The 23,060-nt window shown below is 33.8% G+C and overlaps 1 protein-coding gene across 1 annotated transcript; it reads right to left on the bottom strand.

Annotated features, from left to right (window-relative positions):
• Positions 1-21,522: 21,522 nt before the first annotated feature.
• Positions 21,523-22,233, bottom strand: LOC131860221 (uncharacterized mitochondrial protein AtMg00860-like). The gene has a single exon (XM_059214604.1). The coding sequence runs from the start codon at positions 22,231-22,233 to the stop codon at positions 21,523-21,525; it is 711 nt and encodes a 236-aa protein (XP_059070587.1).
• Between the last annotated feature and the right edge of the window lie 827 nt (positions 22,234-23,060).

The raw sequence follows: 23,060 nt of genomic DNA, 5'->3' as shown, positions 1-23,060 counted from the left end.
CACAACTTTAGTTAACTTTTTCTGAGTCGGACCATATTTCATAATACATTTCCAACACAATTGCCTATTTTCACCTTGTCCATTTTTATGTCCCAATGACAAACTTCATGCATTCCTTTTATATGTTCTTGTCTGTATAACATAGTATGTTATATGATGCTACAACAACACTTATGCTCTTGGTCAATCATTTTTGTGACATGACATTACAACTCTATGGCCTTGGTCCTCTAATCACCTATAGGTCCAGTAGCATACTCCATTGTCCTCTCAATATTATTTGAGTTCATTAACTCCATGCATATACATTCGACCTACATAACTCTACCATCCAATGCAACACCATATGATCCAATCTAATATTCCTCTGAGAACTCATCATCCTGCATCACTGTAACCATTACAACTTCTTAACTGATGACATCAATCAACTCTACATGCCAGCTGCATCTTCATCCAGTGGGTATCTAGTATGTCTCTCTGAAACTTCATCAACTTAGCCATGCACACACACATGTTGACATCAACGACAACTTCAATGCCAAGATTCAGTCCCCATGGAAATATATAGTCACAACCAACAAATTAGTCACGATAGAGGTGGCCATGACAGTAGTGAGACAAGCAATAGCAGTGAATCATCAGAAGAAGACACTGAGTCCTTGAATAAAGTAGGTTCATTATGCAATTTTGAGATCAAAATTTCCATACAAAGAGGTCAATCATAGATCTTAAAAAGTAGTCATCTCCTTTAACCTTCGAAGTAAAGTATAAAGTATGTAGCAACACCCAAAAAAACAATGATGTGAGTTCTCAGTTGAGTATTCAAAACAAATAAGGTCAGTGTAAAGGTTCATAAATAGTCAAGTGAGATAAGACAACACAATGACTGAAATACAAAAGCAATAATACAGTCCAAAAGCCCCCTAGCAAAATAGTGCTTAGAAGATAATAGCCAACAAAGAGACAAAAATAGGGTCCAATCTCTAAAGTCAAACTCACAGTGATCTTCATCATCAAACAAAGTAGCAATGGAGTTGTTGTGATAAAAAAAAACTTTGGGCATGTTACAGCAATAAGACAAGAGGAGCAAAAATGTAACAGGGCAAACTTACCAGTCTCTTCCCTATGTTAATCTTCAACAAATCATCAATCACAATGGAAAATGAAGTACATTTCAGCAGAAAAACCTAAGCATCCTCATGGCAGTGTAGAGAAACGGGAAAAGAGAAGCAAACTAAATGAATACAAAGTGTTTTGTTTACTTTTGTTATAGTGTTTGAAAACTCTAAAGAGGTCTGATAGAAGAAATGCCTTTTGCCCTTTTATTTTCTAAAAAGCTTCATTCACCTGTTTATGTCGTGGCATTTCTATACTTTTTAATTCTTTTAAGTGTTGCTACACTTTTAAAAGACTTAGTCAAATAAGCACTATATGGTTTTTTCAAAAAACTCTTTTGTTTTTTGCATCCACTTCAAAATTGCAAAACTTTATTAAAGTGATAAAATAAATCACTTTGATAAATGCTATTTGTTAATGCAAGACTAGATGCTACGTTGAAATTGAAAAGCATGGACAAAGGAATAGTGTTAAGCTTTAAAGCTTAGCTTGCAGTTGACGAGATTTGCCAACATGTGGAGTAAAAATAGGTGATTTGGTCACCTAATTGACAATTCATCTTCAATTAAGAGTCCCAAATGGATGCAGTATGAGTCAAGGAGGATTTTTAGGTATTTGACTCTTTGTTTCTTGCAGTTACATCCTTATTTTGGAGGGATTTTCAGTTGCATTAGACCCCTTGAAGTTGTTTTCAATTTGACAAATCTTTAAATGTATTCTTGGAGGAGTTTTCTTTCAGTCGCATGCCTGATTTATGGGGAGGATGGAGTTTTGACAACACATCATCTTTTGGACCCAAAATTCAAAACTTGAATTTTTGGATCCTTTTGTATAAGTCTTTCTTCTTCTCTCAGTTCTCTCTAGTTCTAAGTATTGTATCTGCTCTAGCATATTTTTCATACTTTTGTAACTCATTTGCTTATGAGTATTTTTTAGATTGGTAATGCAGAAAGATCTTGATTTTGAATAGAAGAAGCTTGGGTCCTCCTCAATTATTTTTGTTTCAGTATTGTACGTAAGTAATTTGTTAAGGATATAATGATTTCATCTTGAAATCCTTAATTTTTATTTCATTCCTTCAATGCTTGATTTAGGAACAACATGTTATAGTGCAAGTCTATGAATGTGTTTTGTATTTTGTTGCATTAAAATTGTGAAGGCATGATTGTTTTCCTTTTTATGAAAATCAGAAGGCTTAAACCTTTCATAAGAATCATCTTTGTAGGCATGTGCAACTAAGTTGTGAGATATTGTGGTTTCTTTAATTGACTGGTTTTGTGATTTTCAGTAGCATTAACAAGTTTTATCTTTGGTGTATCACCTGTTGGTTAAGCATTAGTTTCATTTTCAAGTTAATTTTTTTTTACCCTTTTCCTTGTCAATGTCATTAGTTTTAGAATATATAAAGGGAGCCAACCCATAATCTGGAGGTCTACTCTCATCATAGGATACCCACAGCTTGAGAGTAGCCCCATGTTGCACAGGATTGCAGAATTTTAATCTTTGCATCAGGTGCAATTCCTTGTGACAACACTACCAAAATCAAATGGGGCATTGTTATATTTAATATTATTGGTCATCTAATTTGATCAGCATTAGACGTACTAGTTTTCCCTTGATGCTTGGGAAGAGCATCTTTATACATAGCTAGGTTCTCATTGGGTGACTTTCTTGTGACGACATCAACATCAATTTTCCCCGAATCAATGAGATCCTAAACTAGATGCTTTACCTTCATGCACTTGTTTGTATAACGACCCTTTTAATGATGATAAGCACAATACTCATTTTCCTTATACCAATCAAGATTAGATTTGGACTCATCAAACGGTTGTGTTTTTGGATACACAACCATATTATGCTTCTCCATGTTGATATGTGGTGACTAATCATGCAAGTATTGTACACTCGTTATGATACTCCATTTTTTTGTTGAAAAAAAAACATTGAAAAAACCCTAAAAATAACCAATTTTTGAGTATTGCCCTAAAATTGCTTGTTATAAGCGGCTAGAATGTAAAAAGGTATTGTAATGGTGTTGTACTGATTTATTAGATAATAAGAAAATATTGGACGACTGTGTTCTATGGATGTATCCCATCTTGGGTGAACCACGTTAAATCTCTATGTTATTCATTTTTCTTCATCTTTTGTGTTTTTATTTGCCTATAATTGTTAATTTGTATTTTCTCAGGATCTGCCTAAACCCTAATAGCTTCATGCATTTTAAAATCATATCAAAGGGCTCCCCCATGGGTGTAAATTGACGTCTTGGGTTATTATAGCTCATCTATCAAGGAGGAGCTTGAGAAACGGTGATGGTATTTATCTGATTAGCCTGTGCATTTGGCATCTGCATTTGAGGATTATGATAGGCCTAAAGTGGAAAATTAACATGTATTGTCGGTGAAGGATAATTGGCATATGATTGATGTAGGAAATCGACATATGTCTGCGAGAGTGGTGGTTTTGTAGCCACAATCATTTGAATCATCTTAGATTCAGTGACCCCATCTCTTACCACATTCTTGTTCTTGTTCCAATGCCTTTGTTTGTCACTACTTGGCTTGTCAAGATTCTTTGTAGAGTTTGATTATTTCTCATCAATCAAAGCCTTTTCTACCAATGGTCCGTTAGACATGATATCTCAAAATGTGCCTATGCAATTTAAGTGTATATAATATGCAAACTTTGGGTGGAGATTACTAATAACTATTATGAGCAATTGAGTATCGGGCACTATGCAAGGGAGGCAACTAGCAAGGGCTCTCCGTCTTTGGATATAGTCTTAGAGACTTTATCCTCCTTTTTGTTTGGTCTGACAAAGATCAAGCATGGAAATACCATTTTTCACATTGTAATGATAATGAACCACAAATCTCTCTAATAAGTTTATGAACATAGTGATAGAGTCGAATGGCATCTTGGAAAAACATTCTAGAAATGGTTCGCTAACACTTTTGGGAAACAAATGTAGAAGATAGTTATCACAATATGGTACCTCTTGAAAAGGCATATAAATCTCCTTGATGTGATAACCTGGATCTCCCTTGCTCTTGTATTTATTAAATTTTGGCATTTCAAAGTGCTTGGGGAATGGCATTGTCATTATTGACTTGTTGAATGGATAAGATCAAAGCTCATCAAACTTTAAAACTCACTCGGAGTTGCTATCTTGTAAAGTTTTGAGAGCTGCCTTCATTTCCTCCCTTTCAGTTTTGACCAAAAATAGATCAAGAGACGGTGTAGCCAACTGATAACGTGGTGTTTGATGTGCCACTTGAGATGGATGAACATAGTTTGATTGTTACATGGTGGGTATTGATAGCCTATCGTCTTCTGATAGATAGGAATTTATTGTTGGACAAGCAGTGGTTGTTGATATTAAGGTGGTCATGAGTAGGTTACAACATTCCATTATGGAGAAATGTATTGTTATTGATATGACACATTTTGAGGTCGTTGAACTTGAGGAGTACCACCTGCCAAATAACAACCCCTATTATAATTAGGATGAGATATGTTTGGTTGTGCCTTGTATAGCAAGGGATTTTGATTAGCATCACCTGACAATTTATGAATGTTCAAAACAATGTAGGATGAAGGTGGCACTTGCAAGTAACTAATTCATGGTCTCAAAACGACAGGTGGTAAAGTCACTTGTGGTTGATATTGAGGTACATTAACAACTTGTGGCATGGATTGTACAGGTGGAGGCATGGATGATGTAAGCACTACATAACTCATGCTCGGGTCATATCTTGTGTACTAGGAGGTGGCGGGTAGCTGGGAATTCTCATGTCCAAGCTGGTGTTTGTGCAAGAAGTAAGTTCAATAGTCACATGACCAGATTGACAAAAGGGTTAACATGCACTATGCTGGAAGTCATGGGAATTTGAACCATCATGGGGATCGAAGTTATAAGTTGTGTAGATGGTGCAACGATTGGTGTATTGTAGATAACTCCCACTGAATATGGAGGTGGCACACGCCCTAAAAAGGTGGCATAGAAAGGTTGATAATGCTTTCCCAGTGTGCCTAGAGGTGGTAAACCCATAGATGCAAATTGGGTACTCTATTGTGGTGGCGATATTGAAGTTTGGATTTGTTGTTGAATTGGAAATGATATCATCGAGAATTGTTATGGAGGTACTTGTTGTTGAGGAGGTTCATGTGGATTAGCAGGCATAGGTGTATCAGTGATGCAATGATCATACCTTGGCAACCATATTCACAAAGATGAGATTCTTGCAACTTTCAATGATTTTATCTACCATTTGAGCATTATCTGGATTTGAGAGGAACTGATTGACGAGATTGACTTGGACATTTGTCTCATCAAGTTGGTTGACCATATTCTCCTTAGAGACAATCAGATTGAGTGGATCAAAACTGATAGGAACACTTTTTGACATAATGGGATTGGCACCCAAGTCGGGATTCAATCGTGAGTTAGAAAACCTTGTTAGAAATTGCATGCAAAAAATATCAATTCTATGCAAATAGATATTAAACAAAGGAATGTAAAACACGAAGATAATAATAGATAGGAAACAATTTTAATGTGATTCACCCAAACTCGGGCTATATCCACCAAACAAAGAGTCGAATATTATTATCCAGTAAATCAAACCGATTACAACCAGCAAACCCTTGCAACTCAATAATACTGCAAAATGCTACAAAACGTTTTATCAAAAAAAATATCAGTTACAAAATTAGGGTTAGAACATGTCAGCCAATAGAAAAATAACTCTCAACAAATTTATAAAATAATAAAAGTACCCCATAAGGGATGTTTCCCCTTGACCTTGTCTTGAGGGTGCTACCCCCAAAGCCCTGTTGAATAACTTGGGGGGAAACTGTACCGATAAAAGTGTGAAAATTGAGAGAAGGTTGTTATTCCATTGCTTGTCTAGATCGGGACCGAGTGGTGATGGGCATTAAACAAAGAGATATGATGATGAAAAAGCAACACTAAAGTTAAGGATTGGATTAATTTATTGATTCAATCAAATTCATGAAATGATAGATGAGGTGAAGGAAACAACTAAACCACAAAAAGATTGATTGAGAGATTTGGTACTCAAATTATAAATGGAAAAGTCTAATTGAGCAATGTGACACTGGAGCTACTCAAGAGGACACACTCAAGCAACAATATGGACTAATGTGAACCAAAGCTTTGGCTCGAGGTGATAAGGCCACAATGATGCATAAGACTAAACTCTAGACATGATATCTATGTCAAAGAGCTAGTGATAATAGTCGCTAAAAAAGGATGTAGATTATATTGCAATTTTGGAATATGAGACCGAAGATGAAAAGAGGGATTGGTTTTTTATTCAATTGATTTGATGAACTAGATGGAGGGACTGAATGATCAATTGAAAAAGGATAACCGATTCAATGAAATGACTAGCCAAGAAGACTTGACAATGAATGATTGAATGACTCAATTCAATTATACTGGATGACTGATTCCAATTGATATTGGGTAGATTGATTGATGACATAATTAATTGGATTAAAAGATTGATTTGGCTGCAAGATTCATCCCTAACCTAATAAAAATATAATGATGATGAAATTATGAAGATGCAAGATAATGAAGGGCAAAAATTGGTGATAATAATGACGCAAGATTGAAATGATGACCAAAATAACAACTCAAAAGATAGGATGATCAAGGTGATGACACAAATCAAGACCTTGGTAGGTGATAATGATGATGTAAATGGACCAGAACCAAGTTTGGGTAAGAAGTAAACCCATTGTAACCGATAAATAGACTTGATACTAGAGAAACTTGGGCAAAATAATGCGACATTTACAACATTCTGACCATTTTTGGGTGCAAACTCGTTGCTCTATTAAGGCGATCCCATGGTTTCCAACAGCGAACCCACAGTTTTGACAAAACTTGGTAAGGCTAAGGACAAAGAACAATTTTCCCATTGTTTATTAGTGTGATCCCACTATTTCAAGACTGGATAATAGACTATGGAAAAACAAAAGCGTTCCCACTATTTTTAGACTTCGTAAATGGTCATTGGTAATACAACAGTGTTTCTATCGTTTCAAGGTGCAAACACACTATTTTATGAATAGGATAGATAGAATTGGGGAAATAGTGTTCTCAACACTTCAAGATGCAATCTCGCAGTTGGAAGACAATGAAGTTGCAGATTCTAACTGAGTGAGATGGTCAAAATGAGGATTTCATACTGCAAACTCGTTGTTTTTTGGTAACTTTGGACTTGACTTTTGGAAAAAGATTTGAGTGGCACAAAAGCACATCAAGCATAAACACAAAGTGTCTGACTCAACGGAGATGATGAGGGCCAAAATTAGCCTGTGTTTGCAATTACTGGTCGAAACATGAAGACAATTCAAACAAAACAATCTTAGGCTTGGAATACGGATACTACTTGTTGAGTCCCCACTTGTTATAAATTAATATACTAAAACCAAGTGAACAACTAGAGATATTGGTAGCACTAGCTAACCCACCACAACACAGGCATACCAAATCTCTTACCTCGAAGACCTAAAGATCTTATGAACTAAGGAATTTTCTATCTCTACAATGAGTAGTATGAATTTGGGCAGCTTCAAAGGTCCAATCCCTACACCAACAAGTATAAAAGATTTTGGGCTACTAAAAACATTTGTTTGTAGTTGGGAACTTTTGAGGTAGATCTAGTGGCTATACCTTTGACAGCTATCTCATTTAAGATGTATCCCAACCAATAGAACATAGATTTTTATGCATTCATCACACAAGCACCGAGGGATTTTGACTTTCATCAAGACCATGAAGGTATTTACATGTAAATACTAAGGGAAACAGTTGGTATAACAAAACTACACCAGGTAATTATGGCTTTCGCCGAAATCACAAATATTTATATAGTGGACCAAAAGAAAGTACCACTTGATTTGTTCCCTCTCACTGACATATATCACTGAGAGCTGGTCCCTTTCTAAAAATAAAAATTTAGGTGTTGTTAATCACCTTTCTCTTCCACCCAAGATCCCAAAGGCAAGGGAAGAGGATAATTAGTGTAACGGTGGGTCAACCTTACAATATGCAAGCACATCAAACATAAAAAATACTTGTTCTTTTGCTTATAAAATTGAAGTGTGTAACTAACTAAAAGGGGGACATGATGGAAATTTTAAACCCAAAGATTGTTTCAAAAGCACCCCTCTTTAGTGGTCCCATAACAAACAAGTTGGTGTTTAAGTTGTGGGGTCTTCGATAATCGACGTAACTACACAAACGTTAGTAAAACCCAATCAAACAACAAATGTTAGCAGGTTAGCAATAGATAAATTTTAGATTTAGAGAAATGATAAGAAAATAAAACACAGAGCATTCTCTCCATTTTACAAAGCAAACCTACTATTTCTACTACATACCCATGAACTCGCTACTTTACTGGCAAAATTAAATTTGACAGAGGATAGAAAACTAGAAAACATAAACAATAAAGGGAACTCACCATTTCTCCTAGAAAACCTACTATTTCTACCCTCAATCTCGTTCATCTACTGTTGAAAAAGAAGAAATTAACGGAGATAGAAACCCAAAAATAAAAATTTGAAACTTATACCTGTAACAGGTTAGCAGGAATGCATTCTTGTCGTTTCTTATGTCAATCCTATTGTTTCATGTAGCGAACCCACCATTTCTTGAAATTGAGGGAAAGGTAAAAACTAACTTCTGCCAAGGCATAAATCCACTTGTATTCTTGCGTTTTTGCCTGCAAGTTTCCAAAATGTGAAATGTAAGACATTAAAACAACAACAAAATGAGATTTGGCCCATGAAGTGAGTCCCAGGCATCCTAGAAATGTATGAAAAAAATTGTGCTCACAAAACTAAGAAGATTGAAATGCTAAGCTAACCACCTAAGCAAACACAAAATTTGACAACACTCATGATAAAGATGATAGAAGGGAATTTCAAAAGTATATGATAAATAATAAAATTGAAAACTCTCTTGAAACCCTTAATTTGGTTGTCTTTTAGTTTGATGTGTGCTCGCTATGTTGCAGATGCTCAATTTCACTCCACAATGGTTGATGCAAGATGTAGATCATGCTAAAATGGGATGCAAAATGGATGCTCAAATTATATGGTTATGAAAAGGATGAGTGAATAATTCGGCATTACAATGGTATGATAGCATGAAAGTGGATGAATTGCAAGGAAAATGGAGGGGATTAAATAGGATAGGCTAGGAGAAGAGGAGGCTTGAAAATGAGACGCTTGTCCTTGAGAAGGGAAAATGTCATGGAGACGAATGACAAGTGTCCTTGAGAAGGGAAAGTGTCATGGAGAGGAATGACAAGTGTCCTAGAAGACATATTCCTATTTGGGAGAGAAACACCCAAATAAAAGGATTCATTTCCAAAAATTAGGATTGTCTAGGAATGCACACATATGGGGAGGGAAAGAGGTTAGAAGGGATAAGGTTGACTAAAACCCAAGGTTAGTTAATGGGTTGAGCTAGAGGAAGGGTTAGATGAGGGTTAGAGATAGGAGACATGTGAGGAAATAGAATTAATTAATTTAATTAAGTAATTCCATAAGGGATAGTAGGAGCAAAGGGACAAAAAATGAATTAAATAGTCAAATTATGCAAATTTTATTTATTTAATAGAAGAAGGGGGTGAATTTAATTAATTAAATGATTTATGATTGTCAAATAATTAATTAGAAGAGGACTAAAGCATAATTAATAAAATTAATTAGCTAGAAGGAAGGACACTAATTAATTAAATAATGCATAGTTATTTAATTTGAGAGCATTCAGGATAGATAAATTCAATTAATTAGATTAATCAAATTTAGGTGTCTACAACTTGATTGCATATTTAAAATTTGTTTGATAACTATTGTGACCTTAAGAAATAAGCATATAATATCATGGTACAACCATTTCCAATTTACCTACAACAATTCTACATAATTCTAATACTTTGCACTAAGATTATGATTCCCAACCTAAAATGAAGTTCAAACCAAACAAATGGAACAAAGTTTTCATATAATTGATAAGCCCTAATTTGACCCAAAAACTATATTGTCTAGAGTCAATACAAAGATGTTATTCAACAAACTAGTTTCATTGTTAGATGTCCCTAGACTAATTGAAATGAATTCATTTCAATTTTAATGAGGGGATGTCTTTTTAAGATCCATTTGATACCAAACTCTAACTTTATATTGATGATCAAATTTTATTTATTGTAGCAATTCATATAGTTTAATTGAAATAATGGCTCAAAGAAAAAGGTCACCTTGAACTCCATATGGTATAAAAAATTCCACACAAAATTGATCTATTAATTTAGATTAAATTTTCTATAACTTTAAAAGTGGACTAAACATGTAAGAGTCACAATAGAAAACTCAATATGCATTTAAGAGTCACAATAGAAAACTCAATATGCATTTAATTCTAAACCACAAATAGTTGATCATATTTTATGTAATTTGAGAAGCATTTGTGAACACATGTCAAGATATTCATTTGAAGCCTCGACCACTTCTCCATAGCTTGGTTGAATCTCTTCCCCTCACAGAGAGCCAAAAAAACTAATCCATAAAACAACCTCGAGCACAAAAATTGGAAAAGGAAAGGAGATAGATTATGGAACTGGTGAATTATAATTTCCACATAACAGATATGCGAAGCGACAATTTAATCAGAATTGTATGTATGCAATCTCATAATTCAAAAATAAAAATAGAAAAAATACACAAATAAACAAAAATGGAGAACCATAAAATCCTTTTATCTAATATGAAGTGAGAACATGAAGCTACATGAAGACAAATTTGCACAAAATAGTAAAATAGGCTACAACATACAAACAAACAAAAAAAACAAATGACAAAACTTGTATGCAATAAAATAAAGAGAATATAGGACCATACAACTTTTTGGATGGAAAATAAAATGGTAATTTAAGATTGTATGCTAAAAAAAATTAAAATTTTGAAGATGGAAAATTGAAAATCAATTCAACAAAAAGGAATGAAAAGATCATGATGGAGAGGACTAGAAACTTAAATATTTGAAAAATTCGGAAGAACAATGGGAGTAAAATTCTTCAATCTAAAATTTCAAAGAATGCTAAGATCTTGAAAGAAAATTATAGATGTTAGAAATCATATTAGTGTTCACATTGGTAAGTATAATAATGTGTTTGAAGTGAAAATGAAATTGAGTTGTAGTAACAACTCACCAAACTATTCTAGGGGAGAAAATAATTATTTAAGGAGTGTTTGTTTGTAAGTTTATTGAGTTGTTAAAACAACTCAACATATTAAGGAGTTGTTTCCTACAAAATAGGATATTAGAATCCTATAAATATGTAATAGTTTATTGAATGAACAGTGTGAAATAAAAGAATATGATTATGGATAAAATATTCTCTGTTTCTATATTTCTGCCCAATAATTTTGATATGGTATCAGAGCCAAATCTTTGATATGAAATTCACATATAATATAGATGATGATGTAATTGATGATGTTGGAGAGTTGATGTTAGGAGCCTGTGCGTTGGGAGTTGGCGTTAGAACATTGCTATTCCTAGACGCTTGTTAAATTATGATCAGAACTTGCAACATAAGATATATATATATATAGTGGCAAGTATTTAAGGAAGGCATGGCAGAGGTCGTAAATGACTTGGACACTTTTGTGAACGACAATGAAGAGATTTCTGTTGCTTCCAGGGTATGAAGCTATGATCGATACATATTTAGAAGGTTTATAATCTTGTCAAAAGTGAAGTCGAATCTTATGAAAAGTGAATCAGGGTTTAATGCTTCTAATATGTCTTAGTTAATTAATTTTGCACTGGATGGTGTTCATACACATCGAGCTTCTAGTCACGTCAATTCATAAACCATTTGATGGTAGATATAACAAAGGTTTGATTTGCCACACAAGAAGGATCTATATCACTTCGTCAAATGGCCCAAGATTATTCGCCTGACGCAAGATTCTCTTCAAGGATTTTGATGAACCGGTATGGTAGGCTTTGCATGTTGCGACTTGGAGCGCCCCCCCCTCCCCCAGTGAGGAGGTTTATATTAGATTCCCCCCCCCCAATGAGGAGGTTTATATTAGATTTGGGGAGTTTCAATATTTTGGTTTGGTCTTTGCATGTCAAGGGTAGTTTCATTATTTTGTTGATGAAAGGCTTCCTTCTTTTTGAATCAGGTTGTAGTGTCTGAGCTTATCAAAACACCTTTGGCGAGATGATATTTACAGCTTGGCTTATGATTTGTGTAGCCATAATTATTCAAATTGATCTACAATTAGATCATTTTGCCAGATTGATTGCCCTCTTCTCTGTGTTCTCCCCGAGACGTGGTAGTGTGTGTTTTAGTGGTCATTATCCTTGTTTCATCACTTCATCTCCTTTACAAACCCTAGTCCGTACTTCCAAAAACTGACATGGAGGATCTTATCGCTAATAGTCAAAAACATGTGGTGGTAATAGTATGTTGAAGAACATGTTTTTTTTTCATGATTTTGATTGTTGTGTTAAATTTGTAAAGTGTTAAGGTGCCTTATCGATGGAATCCAACACCTTTTAGATTACTAGGGGGTTAAATAATATTTCTTTAATTGATGTATCAAAATGATCAAAAATAAAAATTACTTCAATTGTAATTGGACACACTATCGCTTGTATGCAACATCCATATTGAGGGGGGCATTGTAAATTTGAGCCTCAAAGACAAATTTGTTAAGTAGCAAACGAAGGCATCAGAGGTTGGAGGTTAATTAGTGACCTCTCATCAATCACCAATGACGGGGCCGCTAATCAACTCTGGTGACAAATGTACAATATGTAATGTGTTTTTTTTTTAGCTTTTAAGTTTGGTGTGAATGCTAAAAATAATTGTATTAAAGCAAATGATTGCAGAGGTCCTATGATTGCGGTGATCCTCTAAGTTACATACTTTGTTGGAAGATGATCATTCATTGAATGAGTTCATTGACAATGGTGATCATGTGCAACAAGATCTTGATAGTAGTATGCAACATGATATGATTCACTTTTCAGTGTTATTGGTTGTGTGAATAAGTGGAAATTTCACATTGTGGGGGTGGGGGGGAGGGATAATAATCAATGTTCCATTCCCATTTCCTGCCAAAATGACTAAAGTCAAGGGCAACTTCCAATGACAATGGCGGTTGTCTATGATGTTCGAGATCAAGTGGCAACAATCTATAACAATGACTACAATTAAGAACATTATGTTCTTATGTACTATAATGTGATTTTCTAGTATGGGTTTTTCATATTTGTGATATGTATGTTGATTTCTATATAAATTCCTTGATGTACAAGCATAGTGGCGAACAACAGCACCAGAGTAAGTCAGTTCATGGATCTTCAAAGGGTTTGTGGGAGGATCTAGAAAACCACATGAGGTGGATAGTTGATGGGTTCATGTTCATGTCCAGATTTGTGATAAACCTGTGTGAAAACCATGAAAGGTTGAAAGGAAGTGCCTTTCATTTTGAATCAAGATCATGACCTACAAGAGTTGGGCTTACTACAGATGTAGGGTGTGAATTCTTATCATGTTCACACTAGGGGGGATGTTAGAAATCATGTTAGTGTTCACATTATAAGTATAATAATGTGTTTGAAGTGAACATAAAAGTGAGTTGTAGTAACAACTCATGAAACTATTCTAGGTGACAAAATAAATATTTAAGGAGTGTTTGTTTGTACGTTTGTTGAGTTGTTAAAACAACTCAGTATATTAAGGAGTTGTTTCCTACAAAATAGGATATTAGAATCCTATAAATATATAATAGTTTATTAAATGAGTAATGTGAAATGAAATAATATGATTCTGTGTGTAAAATCTTTATGTGTTCTATATTTCTGCCCAATATTTTTTATAATAGAAACATCATTTGCTTTAATAAATCTCTCTTTGTACCATGACAATTAGGAGTCACCTTACCACACTTCAAATAATGTACCATTTCATTTGACATGGATTTTATGGTGTAAAGGTAGTTCTAGGCTTACAAGGTATCGATTCCAATAATTATTTTACAAAAATATTAAAGTTTCATATTTTCTTTTGAAAAATTATTCATGTTGTGCAGCAAACTTTAGAAATATATTTTTGATTGTCATTATTATGCTTAATTTTCAAGAAGCTAGATGTTTGCTTACTTTTTCTTTTTCTTTTTTTATATTTGATAAGATGCTTGTTTTATTCAATATAGTAGCATCAATATTTATAGACATTCTCCTGGGCTTGTTTCTTCTTTGACTTACTTCATTTAATAATTATCTTTCTACTCACTAAATTGTGGTCTAATAAAATCTTATTGATGTGAGTTGGAAAATGAAACTAATTAGGAATTAAGTTTAAATGTTATCTTTATTTTGATTATATATTTGATTTGGATAAAAGTTTTATAAATACATTAATTTTTTACAATCCATGATAATTTAGCTTGATATATTTAATAATATTGGTCTATTATTATATCTTTCATTTCTCTTTTCTTGCTATCTCATCTTAATGATGGATCATGAAATATGATTGGAAACATCGGTGAGAGAAAAACTCACAAAATCGGATCTATAAATACACCAAATATAAGTTAAATTGTGAAAATTGATGCCCAACAAGCTAAACCAAGATAGTTATATGGTGAGAGGCTAAGACTTGGGATAATGAAACCATTGTGGTTATGTAGATTAGTGTTAAAATCACCACTAGAAAGGAAAAGTTGCCAATTATCTTGGATTGAGTAGCATGAACATTTTATATATCCATCATGTCCTCATTTTCCTAGGCTCCATTTTCATCAAAAGTGAGGGTAATAATTATACCCATATCATTGAATTTTTTCTTTTAAATATTAACCATTTTTTACTTCTACTCTCCATTTTAAAATTTTATTTTGTCAATAACTAGAATCAATATTAGTAGATTTCCACAATCCATGAAACTTATCTATTGTTGCCTACAAATTAGATTGCATGAATGTTTTTCATCAACGTTATGATCACACTCTGTGATCCATCATCAATAGTATACCTATTCCTCTGTCTGATTGCTTTGGTATTAGGATTTGTTGGCGTATAGAGCTAAAAATATAACTAAGCCTAATATAGATCTAACATATTCCCTCCATTTCACAAATGTTTTACATCTTTGTATGTTTGGTTGAAAGCATAACCCTTATTTTTCATGAGCTTTGATTCTTATAGGTCTGAATTCAATTCTTCCAAAGCTACCTCAATGTTATTCTTCATTTCAAAAATATTCTTGAAATGTTACCTATTCCATTTTTAAAGTTTTTGCTTGATTGATTTTAATTTAGCAACAAAGCAAAAGAGCTTTGAATCCTCAAATTGCTCCTCCTTCCACTAATACTCTATTAGCTCAAAGAATTGTTTGTCCTTCATCCACATCTTTTCAAATTTGAAAGGGCAATTCAAAGGTTTTTTATCCCCTACCAAAGTTAACTCCATCAGATGATGGTCCAATCTTTAAAAGGCTAAAATAGAAGACTTCATCTCAAAGGTGAAGGTTGTCAAATCTCCTTTAAAGAAAAATCTATCCAGCTTATCTGTGATATGGCTGATGCCCAATCTTCTGTTATGCCAAGTAAAAATGCCATTATCTGAGGCCACCTCCAGTAGTTTGTTTCTATGGATCCATTCCTTAAAATCTTTCTAAGGTTGCAATTCCCTCTAAATATCCCCTCTTTTCTTTAACAAATGAAGAATATCATTGAAGTCTCCCCAAATTATTTTGTGTGATGAAAGAGACTAATTCAAAAATCCTTTTAATTCTAACCACACCTCTTTTTTCTCGCTAGTGGCAATAGGACCATATACATTAATTAATACAAATCTTATATTGGTAACCGAACTTCTAATCTTCCGCCCCCCACCCCCCAACCAATGCTTACTCTCTACAAGGGGTTCAAAGGAAACCCTAGTTTGATTCCAAATGATAGCTAGCCCACCTAAAGCTCCCTTTTCTTGAACATCTGCTACTACCCACATCCCAATAATTTTCTAAAAACCAATCAATTCCTCTTTGGTCAATTTTATTTCCTACAACAAAATTACCTTTGCTTTGGCCAAAGAAATTCCACGCTTGACCAATCACTTTTTTTTAGGAGCATTCAAGCCCCTAACATTCCATGATAGGAGCCTCATGTCCCCTTGGGAAGGAACTTACCCTTCCTTTCATTTAATAAACTAGTAATCTTGGTTTGATCCATTGTAAATCCATCCATCAGTCTAAGCTATGCTAAATATTTCTTACCTCTCCTCTTGCCTGTGGATTTCCCACAGTCTATTTGGTCCTTATTAGTGTAGCATTGGCAAATTTCCAATATTTCTTCCCCTTTGACCCTTTCCTCAGATTCCTAATTAAATTCTTCTCCAAAAATCATTTCTTGATTGACCTCCTCATCCTTCTCTAGTTCCAAGATTTTGTGAATTAGCAATTGTTTTTCTTTCAACTTATCCTTATTTTTCTCTGTTTGGGGTTGAGATATGCCTAAAAAGGTCAGAAATTATTTCAATTTCTGGGGAAAGATTGGAATTCTCTCCATCATTCAAATGTAAAGACGTAATTCATTCTAAATTCAATAATAAAATGAAATTCTCTTTAATCTTAAATAAACTCATAATTCCTATAATAAGTCTATTTTTATACACTTTTCCATTCTAAGCTCTAAATGATGTTTCCAATGATATCATAATAATCGCAAAATTTCTATAAAGAGATAAAGATTATTTATTCAATAAGAAAATGTAGTAGTATCCTATTCATATCTACATACAATATTTAGGCCTTTCCAATGCCTTAAGTTCAAATTACGAAATTAAATATAAAGTAAATGATGAGATATGTCCATTGATCTGCAATCCAAGCTATCTTCAATACATTATTTAGAATGAAGACGAGAACAAGATTCGGGTGCTTTTTCCACCCAACCTTGAAGTTTACACTTCCTCGGAATTCTTGGTCAATCAAGAATACCCGACCCTGCACGTATTGCTTAGCAAAAAGAATTCAATAGACAAGATGGAATCTGGTGCGTGCCTAGAATGATACATGCATTTTCAATTTTCTAATTTTATAAAGAAACAAGAAAGGTCAATAAAGGATATGGTAGAGTGGATAAATAAATAAATCCATCTATTTCAATGGTCAATCAGTGACTCGGCCGAGTATAATGCCATGCATAGCAATAAAATATAGTTTGGAAAAAGTAAACTCTCTCTCTATAACCCACATTCGGCACCCATCCTGGAAGGTAACTTTCCACAAACACAAACCTATTTAGCTTTGTTCATATGAATCTAAAATAAATATATATAGAATACAATATTTCATTTTTCAATTCTAGCTTCCTATTTCTCGCATGATAAAAATACAATGTTAAAGAAGACAAACTTTCGTTGAATAGAAATAGAAAGAATCAATCTTTCGTTACAACCAATTATATCTGACAGGAAAGCAATCTTTCATGGATAAACAAATATATATCTGAAAAAAGACAATCTTTCACTTCTATTTTGAAAAGTAAATCAAAGACAAGTATTAAAGTAAGAAGGTGTAATGCATGTATGTATTTTTATATATAATTGATTAAAAAAAATGAGTACACATTCTTTTAAATAACATATTTAATTCAATCTTAATCTATGTTTTCAATGATTTTCATACTTAGCTATCTAAATTCAATAATTTCCTTCAACAAGTATTAAATAAGATGATATTTCATATTGCATATACCTATATGGATTTTTGAAATGAAATTTCAAATAAAATTATTATGACTTCTAATGCATGGAACTAAATCTAAGTTTGATTATTTTCTTTTATATTGATCTAAACAAGCAAATTTCAAAATAATACCATTCTTTTCTTCTCAATATATATAAACTATTGCTCGATTAAGAGCCTACCTGTGAATTCAAGCTTCAAATTTGAAATACTAGATGCAAAACCACCTATGGAAGTCTTCTTACTGTGTTCCCTCTCTTTTCAAATGCTCTAAAAACTTCTTCTATCTCTTCCAAGTTCACAAGAATTTCAATGCTTGTGTACAAATTCTCTGATTTCTGGTATCCCCCCCCCTGTATCGTGAGCTAAGTTTCCATTTTATGCTAAACTCGAGCTATTTTGTCTCCTATCTTTTTGGGCTGACAAACTATATTGTTAAGGTTTCTTATGCCACCTTGCAACATCTCTAACAGTCAACTTAGCCACGAGGGACTTATTTCAACCAAAATTTCCATGTATCTCCTCACACACAGCGGTGTATTACATGCAGAGTGTTTAAGTTAAACTAAACTCCACGTTGTGCTTTATTCCTTGGAGAGTCCGTGATTATTTCAAACACTACAAGTCTGTTTGCTGCATGGTAGATATTATTATCGACTCCTTGTTAACGCATAGCTTTCTATGAGTCACAATACCATTTCCTTAGCAAGTAGTTTCCAATTAATAGTGGCATTAACTTCATGCCAAATCGACTTCTCTTTATCGACTTCCATATGACATGCAATAAGATTGTTACTAAAAATCTGCCACCTCTCTCTCTCTCTATATATATATAGGTAAAACAAATGATTACATATATGAAAATATGAACATAGAGATAATGTATATGTAAATACATACGTCATGATTATGTATGTGTATATATATACATAATATGCATGATTATGTATATGTATACATATACATAATTTCAAAAAGCAGTGAAATTAAATTTCATGATAATAAGATATATATACATTATAATTATATATATATATATACATATATATGATCGAATTGATATTCAAACTCATACATACATATATAATAGTTATATATATATGTATATGTATAATATTATCGTAACACAAGAGTGAACACATAAGTAGGATATTTCATCAATTACACGTATCTCCATACAAAGAATGTATAAATCTACGATCAATATCCATAGTTAATCTTCTTTTAACAACAAATATTTCTTTAAATAAAGTATCTCATTTGCAAGCACTCATGTAATTCTAATTTTAAATCAATCACAAGATCAAATTATATAGCCATCATATATAAATTTATATGTTCTAATAGTGGTGTGTGAGATTCCATCTATTCTAGCGAAGTCCATGAGCTAGGACAACTCTACCTGAACCATGTTCTCGCCTTCATCCACGTTCTCCTGTTCCTGCATTCACTTGCACTCAATTGCTCATTAGCAATGACAATTCCCAATTTCACAATAAAAATAATATTGATCAATCTATTGCATTTTCATATATAACATAATTTAAATCATTTCATTATATTTGAATTTCTATTTTTGTTTTTTGGTCATCTCATTTCACTAAAAGAAAATTTTCATTTCCATTTCAATTTCATTGAATAAACGAAAAGTAAACATTATTGTCTCGATGTCTTATTATCTATCAATAAGCACATAGTATCTCAACATCATATAATATTAACCATAAATCGTAGTCTTAATCAAAACATAAACCTTTAACAAAGGAGATTAAATTAAGCACATAGTATGGACTTTTTGGTGTCTTATTTTAATCTCCTTTGTTAAAGGTTTTGGGTCCTGAAAACCTATTTTTCTAATTAGTCAGAACCATAAATCATAGTCTTAATCAAAACATAAACAATAACAATAGCATCCATGCTATCCAAGTTCACAACATGTAAATCAAAATCAGAGTATCAAGGTATCTCATATAATAAATAAATACTACTCTAAGAAAGAAAATGAGGAAAATGACGGTCAATCATCTCAGGATCTTCCCATGTAGCACTATCCTCTGAATATTGGTTCCATTGGACCTTATATTGAGTCAAATCTCTTCTACGTAGCTTCACGCTATGTTGATCTAGGATTCAGATGGGCTCCACTAGAACCACCCCTGGATCATGTACCTATAAAGATCGCCAATCAAGAATATGAGATGCATCAGGGTGATAAGGTTTCAACAAAGAAACATGGAACACATTATGAATCGGAACTAGAGCAAGTGGTAAAGCTAATCTATAAGCAACTGGATTAATAAATTCCAGCACATCAAAGGGTCCCACATATCTTGGTGCCAACTTTGATGATTTCCCAAACGAGATAGAGCTCTTATGAGGTTTGACCCTCAAAAAGACTTTCTCCTACAACAAACTGTCTGAAAGTCTTGTTTCTATCGGCATAGCTTTTCTCTCTATTGGCTGACTCTTTTAATCTTGTTCTGATCAACTTCATCTGCTCATCCATTTCTTTGAGAAAATCGGGACCAATAATGATCCTATCTTCCATTCTATCCCAAGTAATGGGTGTGCGACACTTTCGTCCATAGAGTGCCTCAAAAGGTGTCATCCCTAAGGATGCGTGAAAAGAGTTGTTATATGCAAACTCAACCAAAGGCAAATACTCCTCCCACTTGTATTGTTGATCCATGCAATACATCCATAAAATATCTTCCATGACCTGATTAACCCTTTCTGTTTGGCCACCAATCTGAGGATGATATGTTGAACTAAAGTTCAATCTGGTTCCCAAAGTTACATTCATTGTTGTCCAAAACCTAGATGTCATCCTGATATCACTATTCGAAATAATGGTTTTTGGTACACCATGCAATCGAAATATTTATTGCACAAATTTCTTTGCAAGAACAAATGATCCATCCTTGAGATTTCCAGGTATGAAATGTGCAACTTTTGTCAACTTATCAACAACTACTAAGATGGTATCATGCTTGTTTTTGCTCATAGGTAATCCTTCAATAAGATCCACACTGATTATTTGCCACTTATACTCTGGTATAACATGTTGAAATAAAATTCTTGTCGGATGCACATGCTCAGCTTTCACTTGCTGACATTCCAAACACTGTGCCATATACTCAATCACCTCTTTCCTGAGTTTAGGCCAAAAATACAAATATCTCAATTCAGCTACCATCTTTGTCACTCCAGGATGTCCTGAATAAGGTGTATCATGCACCTCATGCAATATTAACTTCCTTAAGTCTCCACCTTCAGGAATATACATCCTTCTTTGATATCTCAAAATTCCATCAGGTTCCAACTCATATCCGTCAAAACGATGATATGAAGGATCTACTTCCAAGGCTTACTTAACCCTTAGGTAATGCTCATCTTCAAAAATATCCTGCAACACTTGTTGCTTCAAGTTTGACCTTGTAGTAACCATAGCATATAGATGTCTTCTTCTGCGGAGAGCATCTACTACCCTATTTTCCTTTCCTCTGATATATTCAATACCAAAATCATACTCACTTAGGAATTCAAGCCACCTTCTCTGTCTTGCATTAAGGTTAGGCTATGTAAAGATATATTTCAGTCCTAAGTGGTTTGTCTTCAACTCAAATGGCTTCCCTAGAAGGTAATGCCTCCACATTTGTAATGCATGAACTATAGCTAAAATCTCCAAGTCATGTGGTGCATAATTCAATTCATATTGTTTCAGTTTCCAAGACTCAAAAGCAACCACCTTTCCTTTCTGCATTAACACTACTCCTACACCTTCACTTGAAGCATCTATAATCACTGTGAAGTGTCCATTAGGATCTGGTATAGTCAATACCGGTGTTGTTGTCAACTTCTGCTTCAAAAGGTGAAATGCTTCTTTGCACTTCTTAGTCCACTCAAATTTATTTTCCTTCTTCTGAAGTGAAGCAATAGGTGCCGCTATCTTTAAAAAAACTTCCACATACTTCATGTAATATCCTGCAAGACCCATAAAACTTTTGACCTTTGTAACACTCTGAGGTGTTGGCCAATCCAAAATTACCTCTATCTTTGCAGGATCAATTGAAATTCCTTCAGCAGATATAACATGACCTAAGTAGTACACCTTTTCTTGAAAGAAAGCACACTTTGAAAACTTTCCAAAAATCTTTCGATCTCTTAATCGTTGCAAGACTGTCCTTAAGTGCTTCTTGTGTTCCTCTTCATTCTTGGAATAGATCAATATATCATCAATGAATATAAGCACAAAATCATCTACGTACTCTCTAAAAATGTTGTTCATATGGTTCATGAATGTTGCAGGGGCATTGGTTAAACCAAAAGGTACGACTGTGAATTCATAGTTTCCTTACCGAGTTCAAAATGTTGTCTTAGGAATATCCTCATCCTTAATCCTCAGCTGGTGGTAACCTGATCGAAGATCAATCTTAGAGAATACTGTTGCACCCTTCATTTGGTTAAAAATTTCATCTATCCTTGGCAAAGGATATCTATTCTTAATGGTTACCTGGTTTAACATCCTGTAGTCAATACATAACCTCAAAGTACCATCCTTCTTCTTTACGAAGATCACCGGTACACCCCACGAGGATACACTAGGTCTTATGAAACCTTGCATAAGTAATTCCTGCAATTGAGCCTTAAGCTCATACAATTTTGTGATTGTCATTATATATGGAGCCTTAGATTGTGGCTCAGTTCCAGGTAAGAGTTTTATAGAGGAATCAAATTCCCTTTTAGGTGGTAACTTTGTAAGGTCTTTTGGAAAAACATCCAAGAATTCTCTGAGAACTGGATAATCCTTAGGGCTCTTTTTGGCATTATCCAAGTCACTTACTATGACAGCAAAGATGTAACATCCCTTCCTTTGGGCTTTCTTGAATTGCATTGTTGAGATGTGTCTCAATTCAAGAGGCTTTTGAGATCTAAGAATCTCAACTAGATTTCCAAAATCATCTATACAACTAACAACCTTATCCTCGCAGTTTACTACAACTTTGTGCTCAATTAACCAATTGATACCTAAGATCACATCATACGATCCTAGTGGTGCCACATATAAATTAACTTGAGTTTGGAAAATAGGAAGCTCTAAATCACTGCAAAATA

This window comes from Cryptomeria japonica, chromosome 11 (assembly GCF_030272615.1).
Source record: "Cryptomeria japonica chromosome 11, Sugi_1.0, whole genome shotgun sequence".
NCBI lineage: Eukaryota > Viridiplantae > Streptophyta > Pinopsida > Cupressales > Cupressaceae > Cryptomeria > Cryptomeria japonica.
The sequence above is the reverse complement of the archived record's forward strand: the minus strand, read 5'-3'. Positions and strand labels throughout refer to the sequence as shown.